This window comes from Amblyomma mixtum, chromosome 3 (genome assembly GCF_055824585.1).
Source record: "Amblyomma mixtum isolate Tamu chromosome 3, ASM5582458v1, whole genome shotgun sequence".
In the NCBI taxonomy this organism is placed as follows: domain Eukaryota; kingdom Metazoa; phylum Arthropoda; class Arachnida; order Ixodida; family Ixodidae; genus Amblyomma; species Amblyomma mixtum.
This window is the reverse complement of record NC_143014.1, coordinates 106,710,010-106,728,894: the sequence shown is the minus strand read 5'-3', so window position 1 is coordinate 106,728,894 and position 18,885 is coordinate 106,710,010. Positions and strand designations below refer to the sequence as shown.

General features: G+C 48.8%; 2 protein-coding genes across 2 annotated transcripts; both read right to left on the bottom strand.

Annotated features, from left to right (window-relative positions):
- Nucleotides 1–900: 900 nt before the first annotated feature.
- LOC149351275 (MIF4G domain-containing protein-like) lies at nt 901–4,338 on the bottom strand. Its single transcript, XM_089575603.1, has 2 exons — nt 3,856–4,338; nt 901–2,084 (listed from the first exon to the last, which is right to left on the bottom strand). Exon 2 carries the CDS (start codon nt 1,840–1,842, stop codon nt 901–903), a length of 942 nt encoding a protein of 313 aa, XP_089431729.1. The 5' UTR covers nt 1,843–2,084; nt 3,856–4,338.
- A 10,087-nt stretch (nt 4,339–14,425) lies between these two features.
- On the bottom strand, nt 14,426–15,709 carry LOC149351274 (MIF4G domain-containing protein-like). Its single transcript, XM_089577006.1, has one exon. The coding sequence runs from the start codon at nt 15,525–15,527 to the stop codon at nt 14,586–14,588; it is 942 nt and encodes a 313-aa protein (XP_089433132.1). The 5' UTR covers nt 15,528–15,709; the 3' UTR covers nt 14,426–14,585.
- Nucleotides 15,710–18,885: the final 3,176 nt, after the last annotated feature.

Sequence of the window (18,885 nt, the reverse complement as noted above, 5' to 3'; positions counted from 1 at the left end):
GTCAGGACGGCCGAACAGGATTCCGTGACAAAAAGTCATGCAAAAAGTAGACCGCTGTAAAACATTTTCTTGTTACCTCAACAAAAAGCTAATCACGAGACGAAATCATAAGCTCTAGGTTTTTGATATCTCTGGCTTGTTTGAAACTGTCAAACTTTAAAGAGCTTATTTTGTTCACTGTTGTCGGCCATATCGTAGGACCCTAAAATGATTTCGATTGGCATATTCCAGTGAAACAGATCTGTAGATGTGGTACTCTAGCGAACCTTAAGTATACCTCAAGAGCGCCTCACCGCCGCGCGCCCCCTACTCTGATGACGTCAGTATAGGCAGATGAGGCGAGCTTGACGGCCGTTTTGCTATCGCTAATTATAAAACTGGCTTCCGTACCAACTCAGCGCAACTTCTTCAGCCGTTTCCGTGTTGCGGCTTCCAATGGTGGCTGCCGATACGGGGGCTCCGCGGGCCTCGACCACTGATGGCGGGGACCACTTGGCGGGGGAACTTACCACTCATCCGTCAAGGCAACTGTTTGGTCTAAGACCCTTTTCCCAAGCATCTCACCCTAGAAGAGCCGAGCACCAGGCCAGGTGAAATCTTGTACCCATTAAAGAAACCAGTGGGTACCCGGCGGCACTGGGGATCGAACCCAGCACCTTCCGAATGCGAGGCGGATGCTCTACCACAAGGCCACGCTTCGGTTAACATTTTGGTCATTTAATGACGCAAAAAACAAGGAAGATGACACCAAATCTTTGGAATATTCAACGAAAACACAGGCAAGACGTTCCGCAGTTTTTAGCGAGAGCACATGCACCGGCACAAAGGTTTAGGAAACGGAGGTAATGAAGAACGAAAGAACAAAACTTAAAAATCAATAGAAAAAAAAAATCACATAAGTCACTGCTTCTTGGGCAACCCAGGGCGCTGTTCTGAATAGTAATGCCTCTGTGAGGGGTTGAACTTCCAGTCAGAAGCCCGCAGCTCGATCAGCTCCAGGAGCATCAGCTGGGATTCCGCAGTGAACTCCGGGTTGACGAAGGCCTCCCGCATGCATTCCGTCAGTGCCCCCATACGGCGTGGGGCGATACGGTCAACGATTAGGCCCGCCGTTTTCAGCGCACGTACAAGGCACTGCATCTCGCTGCGCTCGTCCGGGACAGGAGAGCGCAGCATAAGCTGACAACTATTGCACAGGAGCGCCGCCAGGCAGAATGCTCGTCCCGGATGTTTGATCTGGAACTGTCGGCCCCTCCGTCCGGATGTCGCCACCACGATGTCGGTCATGAAGTGGACATACGACGTCCACTGGCAGCTCGGCTGCCCGACCTGCCGACCATGTGCCTCCTCTGCAGCTGGGCGCCGTGGCATAAGGAGCTCCCTCCGGTCGAACCATTCGCGGCATGTTGAGAGCAGGCATTCCTCGAACGCGCCACTCGTCTCCTTCCCTATAATGGAAGCACAAATTTTGGCTCCTCTTTCCGCGCTGCTGGTGTCCTGAGTAGCAACATGGAGGATGCCCTGCATCAGCAGCTCCAACTGCTCTGGCTCAAGGGTGTCAGGGTCTTGAAATGCTTTTGCAATGATGTCCCGTTGCTCCTTGGTGCAGTGATCGGGGCTTTGGGTGTCGATCCTACCGTTCTCTTCTGGTCGGGTCGTTGGATCACGTGCGGCAACAGGCGCTGTACACTTTTTGCCAGGTGACGACCGTTTTTCTCCTTTCAGGGACGACCCCTCTGCCACGGCTGCAGGCTGGATTGGCTTCACGTTTGTCCGCTTGCCGCCTTCAGCCCTGGGCTCGTCCGTCAAGGAGGGCCCGTCACCGCCGCCTCTGTGCTCCATGGAACCCGATTACTGAGCTGCTTCTTCTTCGCCAGGTGGATGATCGGTCTGGTGACGTGGCACTCTTCTTCTTTGTTAGCGCTACCTCTGCGTGCCTGTCCTTCGAATGGGGAGCGCTCACCGTATATGGGTACAGGCTCCCCCCGACCTGGCGACCGGTTTTTCCAGGGGGTGCAGTCCTGGGAGAGGCTCCGTAAACCCCGCAATGCCCTTCGGGGACGTACCCTGTTTCGAACAGCCGCCTGAAAAGGTGGTTCGATGTATGTTACTGTGCCGTCTCGTGGTTGTCTCTGTGGCGTGTAAGTGTTATATGTCAACCCTCCTCATGGGTGATGCCTAAGCCGTCAATGGCGAGCAGAAGCAGAAGGAAGGAAGGAAGGAAGGAAGGAAGGAAGGAAGGAAGGAAGGGCAGGTTTTCCACCTGGGATCAAGGCTGCTGTTCCTTTGCGCGCCACTTTATGGCTCCGCCAGTAGGCGGTTCGTACGGAAGCTCAGTGCCCTTCGTAATAGTAACGATCCATCCTATAACGTACAGTCTTTGCCAAAAGTAGCCAGGCTGCATGGTTTGCTTCTCACTCGTATAGTAGGGCCCTTACGGCTTCCTCAAAGATCAAAAAGTTATTTGAAAGTGAGGACAGGGGTTCTCCTTACCGTGCAGAGACTTAGGGCTTGAGGGCTGGCATAATAGCCTTAATATACAACTAAGAAGCGAACCATGCAGCCTGGTTACTTCTGGCAAAGGCTGTACATGTCTCGGCGAGAACGTCGACGAAGGCCGCATAATTTGTGCAAAAGTCCGTTAAAGCCGTTAAATTCGCATTATTGTCTCAAATATAAAATGTAGATCAAGAAACAATGTAGTAAAAATTTTCTGCAACAACCACATGTGCTTTCATTAAAAAAACAAAAAGTTTCCTTCAGGGCATTGCAGTATTTGGCTTTAACGGCCACAACACTTATGCTTGATATGCATTTGTAGAGGTGACTGAAAATTCAGGCTTCATGCACCTGTTTAACAATTTCATGCTTTAGACTCCCAACCGACTACCACAAAAGGAAAACTAAGAACACTGAAGATGAAAAAATCTGGACGTAACAACCAGTCCAGCACATTGTTTACAAACAAAATCCAGGCAGTGCTGCTAGGCAACAACCAAAATTTCTTCATCAACAAGCAGACTATTAATGGCAAGTGATTTAAAATGAAAATTCATTAAATGATTTTATGCCCACACATGGCCTATGAAAATGGTGCCATAAAAACTTTTGTGCAAGAAAGAATTATTGGACAGTAAAATTCCAAATGACACAGCCACTTTTTAAAATTGTACAAGGCATGCTTGTCAACTCTCAAGTGGCCTCACAAGAGATTGATAATGAGTCATGCACTGCTTACACGTACCATAGTTAAGCGTACAAGTAAAACCTCTAACTCGTGTAGGTTACTTGCAGTGGTGCAAAGTAAACCATTTTTTTATTCCTTTTTCAAGGACGAAAATAAACAGCAGGATGAAAAGAAATTTTTTTCGTTTATACGAGGTCGACGACATACTTAGGCAGGAGCGGCAAGCGGGAGTGCTTTAAGCCGGTAGCCGCCCCCTCGTTAAGAGTTCGCAAACGTCGATTAAAAAATGTAGTGACGTTGTTTTGGTGTTTGTATCGCAGATTTCTTGAACTAGATGTACAGTACTCAGCTTGATTTGTGCTAGCCAGAAAATCTCAGGTGAATATGATCTCTCGACTGACCATGTCAGACTATATTGGGCCTTTCTCTCAGGTTACAACCAAACTTTTAACACTGGAGGTTGCGTAAATTAAACCCGAAGACATTGTATGCGCATACTCTAATTTTCGGTTTCGGTGAGGGAAGTCCAAAAAACCTTATGCCACCTAATATAGCTCACTACAATATCGGTTTCGGCGGAAACAAGTTTCGCGGAGATATGTTATTGAAGTACATACTCCGTATTTCTAGGTGGCAACCTGCCATACAGTCAAATGAAAAGCGATTACCATTTCTACAAGTTTAAGCACTCCAATGAGGCTGAAGCAGTAGCGGTAGTTCAGACCCAATACGGACTGCAACGCTGCGTTCCCATTCGATGTGCCGGGAAGAAGTGGCTTGCTGCTGCTTTCCATAGTGATCGCCGTTGCTTACACTTTCGCAAATCTCAATGTAAACATGATTTAAGCTTCAGCCTCGCAACATCCCACGCCAAATATACACAGGAAGCACTGAGAGTTCTGCCGCCAGCACATTTCGAAAGTAGGAGTGCAATATATCCAGTCTGATTTGCGCTTGATCAGAAAAGGCGCCGTATCTCCGTTGGGAGTGGTGACGTCGCGACACATTCCTTGCAGCTTTCCACGCAAAACGGCAACCGATAGTCTAGTCAGCACCGCAACGCGCAGCACAACAGACGATGTCCAACGGCGGCGATCCCAATTTCGTTTTTTTTTTCTCCTCGAAGACGACAAAGCAGCGTCCAAGTCCAAATGCGCAGAGCTCTATTTTCACGTATTACGTGCCAATACCAATTGCTTCTATAGCGACGTACCCCTGAATGGTGGCGCCGTGGAGGCGCGAAGTCTAAGGGCTTATGCGAATATAAGGAAGTTCTAATATTCGAAATTTTCAAATAGCAGATCGAATTTCTTTTTATTTCAGCGCCGCGATAGGGAGGCTAGTCGCGATGCGGCCCATCCATCTATAAACGATGGTCCATCCGTGCGGCGGTCAGGACGGCCGAACAGGATTCCGTGACAAAAAGTCATGCAAAAAGTAGACCGCTGTAAAACATTTTCTTGTTACCTCAACAAAAAGCTAATCACGAGACGAAATCATAAGCTCTAGGTTTTTGATATCTCTGGCTTGTTTGAAACTGTCAAACTTTAAAGAGCTTATTTTGTTCACTGTTGTCGGCCATATCGTAGGACCCTAAAATGATTTCGATTGGCATATTCCAGTGAAACAGATCTGTAGATGTGGTACTCTAGCGAACCTTAAGTATACCTCAAGAGCGCCTCACCGCCGCGCGCCCCCTACTCTGATGACGTCAGTATAGGCAGATGAGGCGAGCTTGACGGCCGTTTTGCTATCGCTAATTATAAAACTGGCTTCCGTACCAACTCAGCGCAACTTCTTCAGCCGTTTCCGTGTTGCGGCTTCCAATGGTGGCTGCCGATACGGGGGCTCCGCGGGCCTCGACCACTGATGGCGGGGACCACTTGGCGGGGGAACTTACCACTCATCCGTCAAGGCAACTGTTTGGTCTAAGACCCTTTTCCCAAGCATCTCACCCTAGAAGAGCCGAGCACCAGGCCAGGTGAAATCTTGTACCCATTAAAGAAACCAGTGGGTACCCGGCGGCACTGGGGATCGAACCCAGCACCTCCCGAATGCGAGGCGGATGCTCTACCACAAGGCCACGCTTCGGTTAACATTTTGGTCATTTAATGACGCAAAAAACAAGGAAGATGACACCAAATCTTTGGAATATTCAACGAAAACACAGGCAAGACGTTCCGCAGTTTTTAGCGAGAGCACATGCACCGACACAAAGGTGTAGGAAACGGAGGTAATGAAGAACGAAAGAACAAAACTTAAAAATCAATAGAAAAAAAAAATCACATAAGTCACTGCTTCTTGGGCAACCCAGGGCGCTGTTCTGAATAGTAATGCCTCTGTGAGGGGTTGAACTTCCAGTCAGAAGCCCGCAGCTCGATCAGCTCCAGGAGCATCAGCTGGGATTCCGCAGTGAACTCCGGGTTGACGAAGGCCTCCCGCATGCATTCCGTCAGTGCCCCCATACGGCGTGGGGCGATACGGTCAACGATTCGGCCCGCCGTTTTCAGCGCACGTACAAGGCACTGCATCTCGCTGCGTTCGTCCGGGACAGGAGAGCGCAGCATAAGCTGACAACTATTGCACAGGAGCGCCGCCAGGCAGAATGCTCGTCCCGGATGTTTGATCTGGAACTGTCGGCCCCTCCGTCCGGATGTCGCCACCACGATGTCGGTCATGAAGTGGACATACGACGTCCACTGGCAGCTCGGCTGCCCGACCTGCCGACCATGTGCCTCCTCTGCAGCTGGGCGCCGTGGCATAAGGAGCTCCCTCCGGTCGAACCATTCGCGGCATGTTGAGAGCAGGCATTCCTCGAACGCGCCACTCGTCTCCTTCCCTATAATGGAAGCACAAATTTTGGCTCCTCTTTCCGCGCTGCTGGTGTCCTGAGTAGCAACATGGAGGATGCCCTGCATCAGCAGCTCCAACTGCTCTGGCTCAAGGGTGTCAGGGTCTTGAAATGCTTTTGCAATGATGTCCCGTTGCTCCTTGGTGCAGTGATCGGGGCTTTGGGTGTCGATCCTACCGTTCTCTTCTGGTCGGGTCGTTGGATCACGTGCGGCAACAGGCGCTGTACACTTTTTGCCAGGTGACGACCGTTTTTCTCCTTTCAGGGACGACCCCTCTGCCACGGCTGCAGGCTGGATTGGCTTCACGTTTGTCTGCTTGCCGCCTTCAGCCCTGGGCTCGTCCGTCAAGGAGGGCCCGTCACCGCCGCCTCTGTGCTCCATGGAACCCGATTACTGAGCTGCTTCTTCTTCGCCAGGTGGATGATCGGTCTGGTGACGTGGCACTCTTCTTCTTTGTTAGCGCTACCTCTGCGTGCCTGTCCTTCGAATGGGGAGCGCTCACCGTATCCCAACTGAAAAAACGACCTCGGCCCTTTGTTGGGCCAAAGTCGGTAGCCGGCCTGGCCGACCTTGGCAAACTAGGTGGGGCCGAGGTCGGGATTGGTGATTGGCCTCACACCGGCCGACCTTTGGCTGCCAACATAGGGCCGAGGCTGTATGCCGACGTTGCCGTCGCCAACCAGCGCCCTGCTAGATTGTGAATCAATGACAAATCGTGGTTACCTTATCTATATATGACGTTTGAAAACTAAATTTTGGCCATGAGGAATCCGACCTGTATGCACAGGCATCTTGAGGAGACACAAACAATGAAGACGAACTTGCAGCAATTATTAATGGTTCCTTTATGCAGACATCAGTATACAAGCAGTTCCACTTGCTGTAAACGCACGCGTACTGTGCAATCTTACAAAATACTGAAAAACACCAAACACATTTCAGCCACATATCTTTTATTAATATTCTATTCACAATCACTTTCAACAGGAATGCTACCGGATGACTGGAAGGTGGGGAGGGTCATTCCGGTCAACAAATCAGGTGTAAAGGACACTCCATTGAATTATCGCCCCATCTTCTTAACCAGTGTGCCTTGGAAAATCATGGAACATGTCATATATCTATTCCCATGTCGTAAACCTCCTAGATTCTAACAACTTTCTTCATCCGGCTCAGCACGGGTTTCGTAGGCGACTTTCCTGCGATACCCAATTGACAATCTTCACTTTCGACCTGCTTGCTAGCCTCGACAGTAACATACAGACCGAAGCATTAATTATTTTTAGATTTCGCGAAGGCTTTTGACAAGGTACCACACCAATGCCTATCACTGAAACTAGCCTTTTTTAAATTTGCACCCTAATATTCTAGACTGAATTAAATAATTCCTAGCTAACCGTTCTGTTTGTTTCTATTAACAATCACAACTCAGGCACTCGTCATAACATCCGGTGTTCCGCAGGGATCTGTGCTCGGCCCGCTTTTATTCCCAATATATATTAACAATCTGGCGCCACAAGTATCGTGTAAAATTTGCATATTCGCCGATGACTGTGTAATTTATTGTACTGTTACTAACATTTCTGAACAAGTGGCTCTTCAAAATGAGCTCAACCGCATCCATGAATGGTGTGACCTCTGGATAATGACACTAAACGCTAAAAAATGCAAACTCGTCTCATTTCAGCGTCAACGCAACCCCCTTGTTTTTTCCTATACAGTTACCAACTCATCTATAGAAAGCATCCAATCATTCAAGTACCTCGGTGTAACACTCTGTACCGATCTTTCTTGGCGAATACACATTACCACAATCATATCATCTGCCAATAGATCTCTAGGATTCCTAAACCATTATCTTCGTCATGCACCGCAGCAAGAGAAACTTCTAGCTTACAAAACCCTTATTAGACCTAAACTCGTGTACGCCAGTCCCATCTGGAATCCACACCGAATATACCTAACAAATGCACTCGAATCAGTTCAAAACCGCGCCATTCGCTTCGTTCATTCTGCTTATTCATATACAATCAGCGTTTCATCTCTAAAGAATACTTCCGGTCTCGAAAGCCTTGAAGCTCGCCGTCGCGTCGCCTGCATGTGTTTTGCTCCACAAGTTTTTCCATAGCACTCAGAATCAAACACCTTACATTTCTCATCCGACCAGCATATCTCACCGCACCGTCCACCCATTTCAGATCGCCCGGCCTCCATCGCGTACTGCTACTTTTTCAGTTCTTTTTCCCCGCACCATTGTTGACTAGAATGCCCTCCCCGCTGATGTTGCCGCCATCACGTGCCCACCTTCATTCTTATCCGCTGTAACCATTTGTATCATACTTCAAAGATTGCTGAATATGATTGTTTATGATTGCCGCATATTTATGGTTGTTGAATACATTAAGCCACCCCTTATGTAATACTCCCTGAAGGGGGTCTTTAAAGTGAAGAAAGTCAAGTGAAGTCTTATTCTTCTGTGCCCATTGCCTCCCTTGCTCGAGTCGGCTGGCGCCTCTGGCTGCGGCCACCCTCCCGATCCTGCGCGCCAATCAGCCAGCGCTTTAAACAGCGCTGCTATTCTTCAGGGTTGCTTGTTCAGGGTAGTGTGCTCTCAGGCAGGCTACAATAAAAGAAGAGAGCAAAAACAAATGCCACCACTTCAAAAAGGCTGAAACCAGCTCAGCAGTGATATTCCAACCAAATAATCCAGTGCTTTGTAGTCCAGACTCGGATATAAAAGTAGTCAGCACTATATTCTATAACAATAGCAATATTCACTTTGAACCCAAAATAACATGCGGCAATGAGGGCAAAATGCAATAAACTAGAATATCTGTCCTTTGTACATAGCATCCTATATGATATATTTGCGGGGAGTATTCAATGTCTTCCCAACAGTATTATAAATGTTTTAGCTAAAATCAGGGCCTTATATACTGAAAAATTTGGCCTTATGTGTACCATTATAAATAGCACTAAACAACTGCAAGCAGTACTAGAAATTCAATATTTTTACAATTGCATGAAACTTGAAGTAGTATACAGTAGCAATTGTTTTAACAAGTTGCTTTAATGAGGCAATTTAAGCCAACAATAAAATAGCTACACTACCGCCAACATGCATATTTACCCTTAAATACAGACGAATCATTTAAAACCTGCATTTCATTACGTCCACGTCACAGCAGTGCGAAAATTAAGAATGAATACGAAATTTTTTCATGATAAAGTAGACTAAATAGAATAGAATCTCGAAGCACTCAAAATTTTTTTTCCTGGGAAAACATTGCGGGGTTTAATGTCCCAGAAGCAACAGATGGACAATGAGGGACACCTGAGTGGAGGGCTCCAGGAATTTCCACCACCTGGGACAAATGTATTGCACTGAAGAATATATGGCTGATAAAATGACCAGCATGTTTAGCACAGCATGACAATTCTTCACCAGTGTGCTGAAGAATTTCCGGCTCCATTACTTGGAGCCGAATGCCACATGTCCAATGCACGCAATAAGCCTCTCTGAAGGCCAAAATGAACGTACTCACCACTGCCGAGTTGTTCAAACGGCACGCTTTGTCGAGTGGACACTAGAGCATACTGTGTCTTAGGAAGGTCAGTGAAGTGCGGCCTAAGAATGTCAAGCAGTGAATTAACTGCCACTCTCCTGATATGATACTTCACAGCCCAAGCCCTCAACTGGCTCCTTATACCCTCTGGACACTCGGCATTGTCGGCAACATCAACCAAGTCATGTTCATAAGGCTCCACGGGACCAGCGTTTTGACCGTGCAAGTCACTTCCAACTGACTCAGCTTGATCTGCACTTGAACACTGTGCCTCAGCTGCCACGACAGAGGATTCAAAAGTATTCACTGCTGCATATGCTTGTCCTAAGCTGTCCCCGAACGGCGCAAATCTATCGTTTCCAACAATTGCTAAACGTGATGGATTGTCAGATTGGAAATGGAAGAATGTCTCAGAGCATGCTGCCGCCTCTGCGTCTTCTGAGACTTGCTGCAAACACCGTACGCTGCCCGCCTCCGCCAGATAAAGCTCTCGGCGACGTTTCGCCCTCAAGAACCGCTCCATGATGAGGTCTTACCTTCCAACGTTTAGACCAGGTGGTGTTTTCATGGTGAGAGGCCAAGACACGGCACTGCAGGAACAACCAATGCTTCAAATCCAAACGAAGCACTTTGCCAGCTACGCCGCTACGAGAGCATGAGTGAAAAGCGCGGGAAAAGCATCGCGTCGCAGATTCAGTCGTTGTGACTGACACCGCGCTTTCGTAGATGTGCTGTCAAAAATATGTCGCAAGGAACAAAAAATAAAATAAATGTGTTGTTTTATTCATTTTTTTTTCAAATTATGCAAGTTAAAATTTACATTGCTTCATACGTCTAGATAAAAAAAACAATTGCTTGACAATTTCAATAAAGCATCGAAACCGAAACTTTTGAGTTTCGGTTTCGTTTGGTGTCAGAATTACGGGACTTTCCTTTTATCTCTCGATGAAACTGCACTCGTCCGACAATTATTTAAATGCTCAGCATTCAAACGAAATTGATGCCGCAGCATTGCACCTGTATATTGCTTGCACATTGCATTTCACCGATTGATAAATTAGGCTCAACATGCATGAAGTCATGCGCGCAGTGTATTCGTAAAAAAAAAAAAAATATTGGGATAATATGAAACGTACGTCGATCGAGCGTTTCGTCCGCAATTTCCACGCGCCTACTGCGCGTGCGTGTGGCATATACGTCACCGGCCAAGCCAGTGGGTAGCCAACCATGGCCCTACGATGGTCCCCGTGCGGTTGCCCGAGCGTTGGGTGCCGGCTAATTCCCTATCATTTGCCGGTAGTTGGCTGAACGTTTTTGGCCAACTATTAACCAGCCCAATTGGCAGCCAACTACGGCCCGACTAGGGGCCGTCATTGGTTGGCCGAGGATACCGGCTGCCGAGCACTGTCCAATTGCTTACCGATGGTCGGCCGTCGGCCAATTTCATTTGGGTGGGTACAGGCTCCCCCCGACCTGGCGACCGGTTTTTCCAGGGGGTGCAGTCCTGGGAGAGGCTCCGTAAACCCCGCCATGCCCTTCGGGGACGTACCCTGTTTCGAACAGCCGCCTGAAAAGGTGGTTCGATGTATGTTACTGTGCCGTCTCGTGGTTGTCTCTGTGGCGTGTAAGTGTTATATGTCAACCCTCCTCATGGGTGATGCCTAAGCCGTCAATGGCGGGCAGAAGCAGAAGGAAGGAAGGAAGGAAGGAAGGAAGGAAGGAAGGAAGGAAGGAAGGAAGGAAGGAAGGAAGGGCAGGTTTTCCACCTGGGATCAAGGCTGCTGTTCCTTTGCGCGCCACTTTATGGCTCCGCCAGTAGGCGGTTCGTACGGAAGCTCAGTGCCCTTCGTAATAGTAACGATCCATCCTATAACGTACAGTCTTTGCCAAAAGTAGCCAGGCTGCATGGTTTGCTTCTCACTCGTATAGTAGGGCCCTTACGGCTTCCTCAAAGATCAAAAAGTTATTTGAAAGTGAGGACAGGGGTTCTCCTTACCGTGCAGAGACTTAGGGCTTGAGGGCTGGCATAATAGCCTTAATATACAACTAAGAAGCGAACCATGCAGCCTGGTTACTTCTGGCAAAGGCTGTACATGTCTCGGCGAGAACGTCGACGAAGGCCGCATAATTTGTGCAAAAGTCCGTTAAAGCCGTTAAATTCGCATTATTGTCTCAAATATAAAATGTAGATCAAGAAACAATGTAGTAAAAATTTTCTGCAACAACCACATGTGCTTTCATTAAAAAAACAAAAAGTTTCCTTCAGGGCATTGCAGTATTTGGCTTTAACGGCCACAACACTTATGCTTGATATGCATTTGTAGAGGTGACTGAAAATTCAGGCTTCATGCACCTGTTTAACAATTTCATGTTTTAGACTCCCAACCGACTACCACAAAAGGAAAACTAAGAACACTGAAGATGAAAAAATCTGGACGTAACAACCAGTCCAGCACATTGTTTACAAACAAAATCCAGGCAGTGCTGCTAGGCAACAACCAAAATTTCTTCATCAACAAGCAGACTATTAATGGCAAGTGATTTAAAATGAAAATTCATTAAATGATTTTATGCCCACACATGGCCTATGAAAATGGTGCCATAAAAACTTTTGTGCAAGAAAGAATTATTGGACAGTAAAATTCCAAATGACACAGCCACTTTTTAAAATTGTACAAGGCATGCTTGTCAACTCTCAAGTGGCCTCACAAGAGATTGATAATGAGTCATGCACTGCTTACACGTACCATAGTTAAGCGTACAAGTAAAACCTCTAACTCGTGTAGGTTACTTGCAGGGGTGCAAAGTAAACCATTTTTTTATTCCTTTTTCAAGGACGAAAATAAACAGCAGGATGAAAAGAAATTTTTTTCGTTTATACGAGGTCGACGACATACTCAGGCAGGAGCGGCAAGCGGGAGTGCTTTAAGCCGGTAGCCGCCCCCTCGTTAAGAGTTCGCAAACGTCGATTAAAAAATGTAGTGACATTGTTTTGGTGTTTGTATCGCAGATTTCTTGAACTAGATGTACAGTACTCAGCTTGATTTGTGCTAGCCAGAAAATCTCAGGTGAATATGATCTCTCGACTGACCATGTCAGACTATATTGGGCCTTTCTCTCAGGTTACAACCAAACTTTTAACACTGGAGGTTGCGTAAATTAAACCCGAAGACATTGTATGCGCATACTCTAATTTTCGGTTTCGGTGAGGGAAGTCCAAAAAACCTTATGCCACCTAATATAGCTCACTACAATATCGGTTTCGGCGGAAACAAGTTTAGGGGAGATATGTTATTGAAGTACATACTCCGTATTTCTAGGTGGCAACCTGCCATACAGTCAAATGAAAAGCGATTACCATTTCTACAAGTTTAAGCACTCCAATGAGGCTGAAGCAGTAGCGGTAGTTCAGACCAAATACGGACTGCAACGCTGCGTTCCCATTCGATGTGCCGGGAAGAAGTGGCTTGCTGCTGCTTTCCATAGTGATCGCCGTTGCTTACACTTTCGCAAATCTCAATGTAAACATGATTTAAGCTTCAGCCTCGCAACATCCCACGCCAAATATACACAGGAAGCACTGAGAGTTCTGCCGCCAGCACATTTCGAAAGTAGGAGTGCAATATATCCAGTCTGATTTGCGCTTGATCAGAAAAGGCGCCGTATCTCCGTTGGGAGTGGTGACGTCGCGACACATTCCTTGCAGCTTTCCACGTAAAACGGCAACCGATAGTCTAGTCAGCACCGCAACGCGCAGCACAACAGACGATGTCCAACGGCGGCGATCCCAATTTCGTTTTTTTTTTTCTCCTCGAAGACGACAAAGCAGCGTCCAAGTCCAAATGCGCAGAGCTCTATTTTCACGTATTACGTGCCAATACCAATTGCTTCTATAGCGACGTACCCCTGAATGGTGGCGCCGTGGAGGCGCGAAGTCTAAGGGCTTATGCGAATATAAGGAAGTTCTAATATTCGAAATTTTCAAATAGCAGATCGAATTTCTTTTTATTTCAGCGCCGCGATAGGGAGGCTAGTCGCGATGCGTCCCATCCATCTATAAACGATGGTCCATCCGTGCGGCGGTCAGGACGGCCGAACAGGATTCCGTGACAAAAAGTCATGCAAAAAGTAGACCGCTGTAAAACATTTTCTTGTTACCTCAACAAAAAGCTAATCACGAGACGAAATCATAAGCTCTAGGTTTTTGATATCTCTGGCTTGTTTGAAACTGTCAAACTTTAAAGAGCTTATTTTGTTCACTGTTGTCGACCATATCGTAGGACCCTAAAATGATTTCGACTGGCATATTCCAGTGAAACAGATCTGTAGATGTGGTACTCTAGCGAACCTTAAGTATACCTCAAGAGCGCCTCACCGCCGCGCGCCCCCTACTCTGATGACGTCAGTAGGCAGATGAGGCGAGCTTGACGGCCGTTTTGCTATCGCTAATTATAAAACTGGCTTCCGTACCAACTCAGCGCAACTTCTTCAGCCGTTTCCGTGTTGCGGCTTCCAATGGTGGCTGCCGATACGGGGGCTCCGCGGGCCTCGACCACTGATGGCGGGGACCACTTGGCGGGGGAACTTACCACTCATCCGTCAAGGCAACTGTTTGGTCTAAGACCCTTTTCCCAAGCATCTCACCCTAGAAGAGCCGAGCACCAGGCCAGGTGAAATCTTGTACCCATTAAAGAAACCAGTGGGTACCCGGCGGCACTGGGGATCGAACCCAGCACCTCCCGAATGCGAGGCGGATGCTCTACCACAAGGCCACGCTTCGGTTAACATTTTGGTCATTTAATGACGCAAAAAACAAGGAAGATGACACCAAATCTTTGGAATATTCAACAAAAACACAGGCAAGACGTTCCGCAGTTTTTAGCGAGAGCACATGCACCGACACAAAGGTTTAGGAAACGGAGGTAATGAAGAACGAAAGAACAAAACTTAAAAATCAATAGAAAAAAAAAATCACATAAGTCACTGCTTCTTGGGCAACCCAGGGCGCTGTTCTGAATAGTAATGCCTCTGTGAGGGGTTGAACTTCCAGTCAGAAGCCCGCAGCTCGATCAGCTCCAGGAGCATCAGCTGGGATTCCGCAGTGAACTCCGGGTTGACGAAGGCCTCCCGCATGCATTCCGTCAGTGCCCCCATACGGCGTGGGGCGATACGGTCAACGATTAGGCCCGCCGTTTTCAGCGCACGTACAAGGCACTGCATCTCGCTGCGTTCGTCCGGGACAGGAGAGCGCAGCATAAGCTGACAACTATTGCACAGGAGCGCCGCCAGGCAGAATGCTCGTCCCGGATGTTTGATCTGGAACTGTCGGCCCCTCCGTCCGGATGTCGCCACCACGATGTCGGTCATGAAGTGGACATACGACGTCCACTGGCAGCTCGGCTGCCCGACCTGCCGACCATGTGCCTCCTCTGCAGCTGGGCGCCGTGGCATAAGGAGCTCCCTCCGGTCGAACCATTCGCGGCATGTTGAGAGCAGGCATTCCTCGAACGCGCCACTCGTCTCCTTCCCTATAATGGAAGCACAAATTTTGGCTCCTCTTTCCGCGCTGCTGGTGTCCTGAGTAGCAACATGGAGGATGCCCTGCATCAGCAGCTCCAACTGCTCTGGCTCAAGGGTGTCAGGGTCTTGAAATGCTTTTGCAATGATGTCCCGTTGCTCCTTGGTGCAGTGATCGGGGCTTTGGGTGTCGATCCTACCGTTCTCTTCTGGTCGGGTCGTTGGATCACGTGCGGCAACAGGCGCTGTACACTTTTTGCCAGGTGACGACCGTTTTTCTCCTTTCAGGGACGACCCCTCTGCCACGGCTGCAGGCTGGATTGGCTTCACGTTTGTCCGCTTGCCGCCTTCAGCCCTGGGCTCGTCCGTCAAGGAGGGCCCGTCACCGCCGCCTCTGTGCTCCATGGAACCCGATTACTGAGCTGCTTCTTCTTCGCCAGGTGGATGATCGGTCTGGTGACGTGGCACTCTTCTTCTTTGTTAGCGCTACCTCTGCGTGCCTGTCCTTCGAATGGGGAGCGCTCACCGTATATGGGTACAGGCTCCCCCCGACCTGGCGACCGGTTTTTCCAGGGGGTGCAGTCCTGGGAGAGCCTCCGTAAACCCCGCCATGCCCTTCGGGGACGTACCCTGTTTCGAACAGCCGCCTGAAAAGGTGGTTTGATGTATGTTACTGTGCCGTCTCGTGGTTGTCTCTGTGGCGTGTAAGTGTTATATGTCAACCCTCCTCATGGGTGATGCCTAAGCCGTCAATGGCGGGCAGAAGCAGAAGGAAGGAAGGAAGGAAGGAAGGGAGGAAGGAAGGAAGGAAGGAATGAAGGAAGGAAGGAAGGAAGGAAGGAAGGAAGGAAGGAAGGAAGGAAGGAAAGAAGGAAGGAAGGAAGGGCAGGTTTTCCACCTGGGATCAAGGCTGCTGTTCCTTTGCGCGCCACTTTATGGCTCCGCCAGTAGGCGGTTCGTACGGAAGCTCAGTGCCCTTCGTAATAGTAACGATCCATCCTATAACGTACAGTCTTTGCCAAAAGTAGCCAGGCTGCATGGTTTGCTTCTCACTCGTATAGTAGGGCCCTTACGGCTTCCTCAAAGATCAAAAAGTTATTTGAAAGTGAGGACAGGGGTTCTCCTTACCGTGCAGAGACTTAGGGCTTGAGGGCTGGCATAATAGCCTTAATATACAACTAAGAAGCGAACCATGCAGCCTGGTTACTTCTGGCAAAGGCTGTACATGTCTCGGCGAGAACGTCGACGAAGGCCGCATAATTTGTGCAAAAGTGCGTTAAAGCCGTGATTTATCCCATTTTACATTTTCGGTAAGAGCAGATCAGATGCGCTGAGTAACAGGTAATAGAAGCTCGCAGATAGTGTTTATTAAAATATATGTTGGACGCCTACTTAGGACAACCTCCAAAGTATGAGGAACAACATCGCTGCCGAAATTTTTCTCTGAATTTTGCAAAATCAGATCTGTCACATTTGGAGAAGGTCAGGTCAGGGGAGGTGTCTGCGCACACGCTGTTACCCACCCTGGATATACTACTAGGGTTCGTGTGTAGGGTGAGTCCCAGCTCGTGAGCATCCTCCCATAGCTGCCTGCCTTTGGGGTCATGTTTAGCGTAACCCCATTCCGAGTGCGCGGCATTGAAGTCACCGACTATTAGCAAAGGGTTAGTCCAGGCTGCCTTAATCGCTTTGCGAAAGAGGGCCCTGAATCTCACCTTTCTCTGCTCTGGGGTACAGTACAAATTTAAGAAGAACACGCTAGGCTCCTCTTTTCGTCCCATAAGAACTTCCAATAGCACTGCTTCAATTTCTCTCGAACTCACTTCGTGCTCGATTGCCGCAAGGTTTCTCTTAATCAAAGTTGTGACGCGAGATTTTCTCACCTCTGTCACTTGAAAAAGCTTGGTATCCCGAGAGTTTTGCTGTTTTGCCCGTCTCCTGCAAGGCTTAGCGGTCTCATCTAATAGCGTCAGATATTGTTGCACTAACGCCCGCTTGCGTTGGAAGCCGCGAAAGTTCCATTGCCAGAGTAAAGACTCAGTTAATGGTGCGACTCTGACTATTTTGGAACTGCTCAAATTTTTCCTCGGCTTTTTGTTGCCATTCTCCAATGGCAACTAATTCTGCCCTTTGCCCTTGTACTTCAACCGTAAGGGCTTGTATCTGGCTTTGAGTCTGATTCATTGCTCCCATAATTTGGGCCATGAACGAATCAAATTTAGCTTCGATTATGGTTTCTAACCTTTCCTCTAGTGCCATCAACGGATCAGCGCCCCCCCCCCCCCCCCCCCCCGCGTTTATTAGGGAGCGGCCTGGCCGATTCTACAAACATCTTCTCCTCCTGCAGCGTCGCAGGCTGTGTGGGAGTCGCAGCCTTAGGCGGGGGGGGGGGGGGGGGGGGCGGTGGTCTCAATACCAATTTTGGTGGCGCACTGTGGGGGGAGGGGGACTCCGTACGCGCCTGCAATTTTGGTTTACGCAATTCCTGAGTGAGCGTATTAATGATCTCTTTAAGCTCACCAACCTCTTTCCTTAATTTATCGATCTCCTCGTCCTTGCCTTTTGCCTGGGAAGCCCCCCTGCCAAAGCTTACCCTTTTACGGTCCCCGCTCGGGCTCTGCTTCTTAATCCATGGGTTCGCCGGGTCCTTGGAACACGATCTCCCCCTGGGTCTGGATCTGGAGCGGCCCCTGGTGCAGGAGCTCGAGCGGACGCGCTGCTGCTGCTTGCTTCCGGTGGTCTCCTCCTCCAGCCTCGGGAAGGAGTCGTTTCTGGCATGAAAGTCCTTGTTTCCGCGCCTTTCCTTGGAACGACCCCGGTGATTCCCCTTGGCGTTCGCTCCGTCTTGCTGCGTCAGAAGTTGCTGCTGCTGTTGCCTGTTGATCTTGCGTTCCCATTGCTTCTTCTTCACCTCGTAAGGAACGCGGTAGAGTTCTCTACATTTTCTATCACCGAGCGGGTGTCCTTTCCCGCGTAGCTGGCGCTTCGATTCACATAAATGATCTTGTGGAGGTTGCTCCATGCCACAGCCACGGCATTTCACATTCTTGGGGTCCGGACAGACGTCTTCGCGGTGTCCGAGCCGGCCGCAGGCGGTACAAACTTCGCACTTTTTGCGGTAGCTAGAGGACGCAGCGTTGCGCCACGGGCGTGAGTCTCACCCACTGCGGCACCTCTTTGTTTTCGAACAGTATTAAAACGGTCCTACATTCCCTTCCGAGTCTTCGCACTCCCAGGACCGAAGGATTCCCGTAGATTTGCAGCCGTTTCAAAATATCTTCGTCCGAGTAGGACAAAGGGACTCTCTATAATTTTGGAAAGGGTAGGATCTCGCCGGAAGCGGCAAGGATTCTGGCCAGTAGACGGCTAAACAGAAAAAATAGCCTAATTTGGACTCCCGCACAGGCGCACATTCCTGGCAACGACGCGGCTCACGAGTTACCCGAGCTCTCTACTTCCGGGTAGCTGTGGAGCCGCCCGACTGCCGGAACATAAACAAGCGTCTGCAAAATTATACGGAGATTGTCGAAAATTATAGGTTACAGAGGAGACTGGTGCCACCACCGGATAAAAGTCTAAACAATAGGGAGGCAATCGCATGGACGGCGCCTCCAAGCTGGGAACTTCGTAAACCCGGTCTGGGCACATCATGTTCAGAGAGATGAGAAACAAAACAATAAGTGCAAGCACTGTGGGGCGAGAGGGACCCTCGACCACATAATCTGGGAATGCGCTAGCTCCCCAGGGGCTAAAAAGCAAATAT

Excerpts from the sequence above, each read along its gene's own strand:
- LOC149351275 (XM_089575603.1), bottom strand. The coding sequence starts at position 1,842 with ATGGAGCACAGAGGCGGCGGTGACGGGCCCTCCTTGACGGACGAGCCC.
- LOC149351274 (XM_089577006.1), bottom strand. The coding sequence starts at position 15,527 with ATGGAGCACAGAGGCGGCGGTGACGGGCCCTCCTTGACGGACGAGCCC.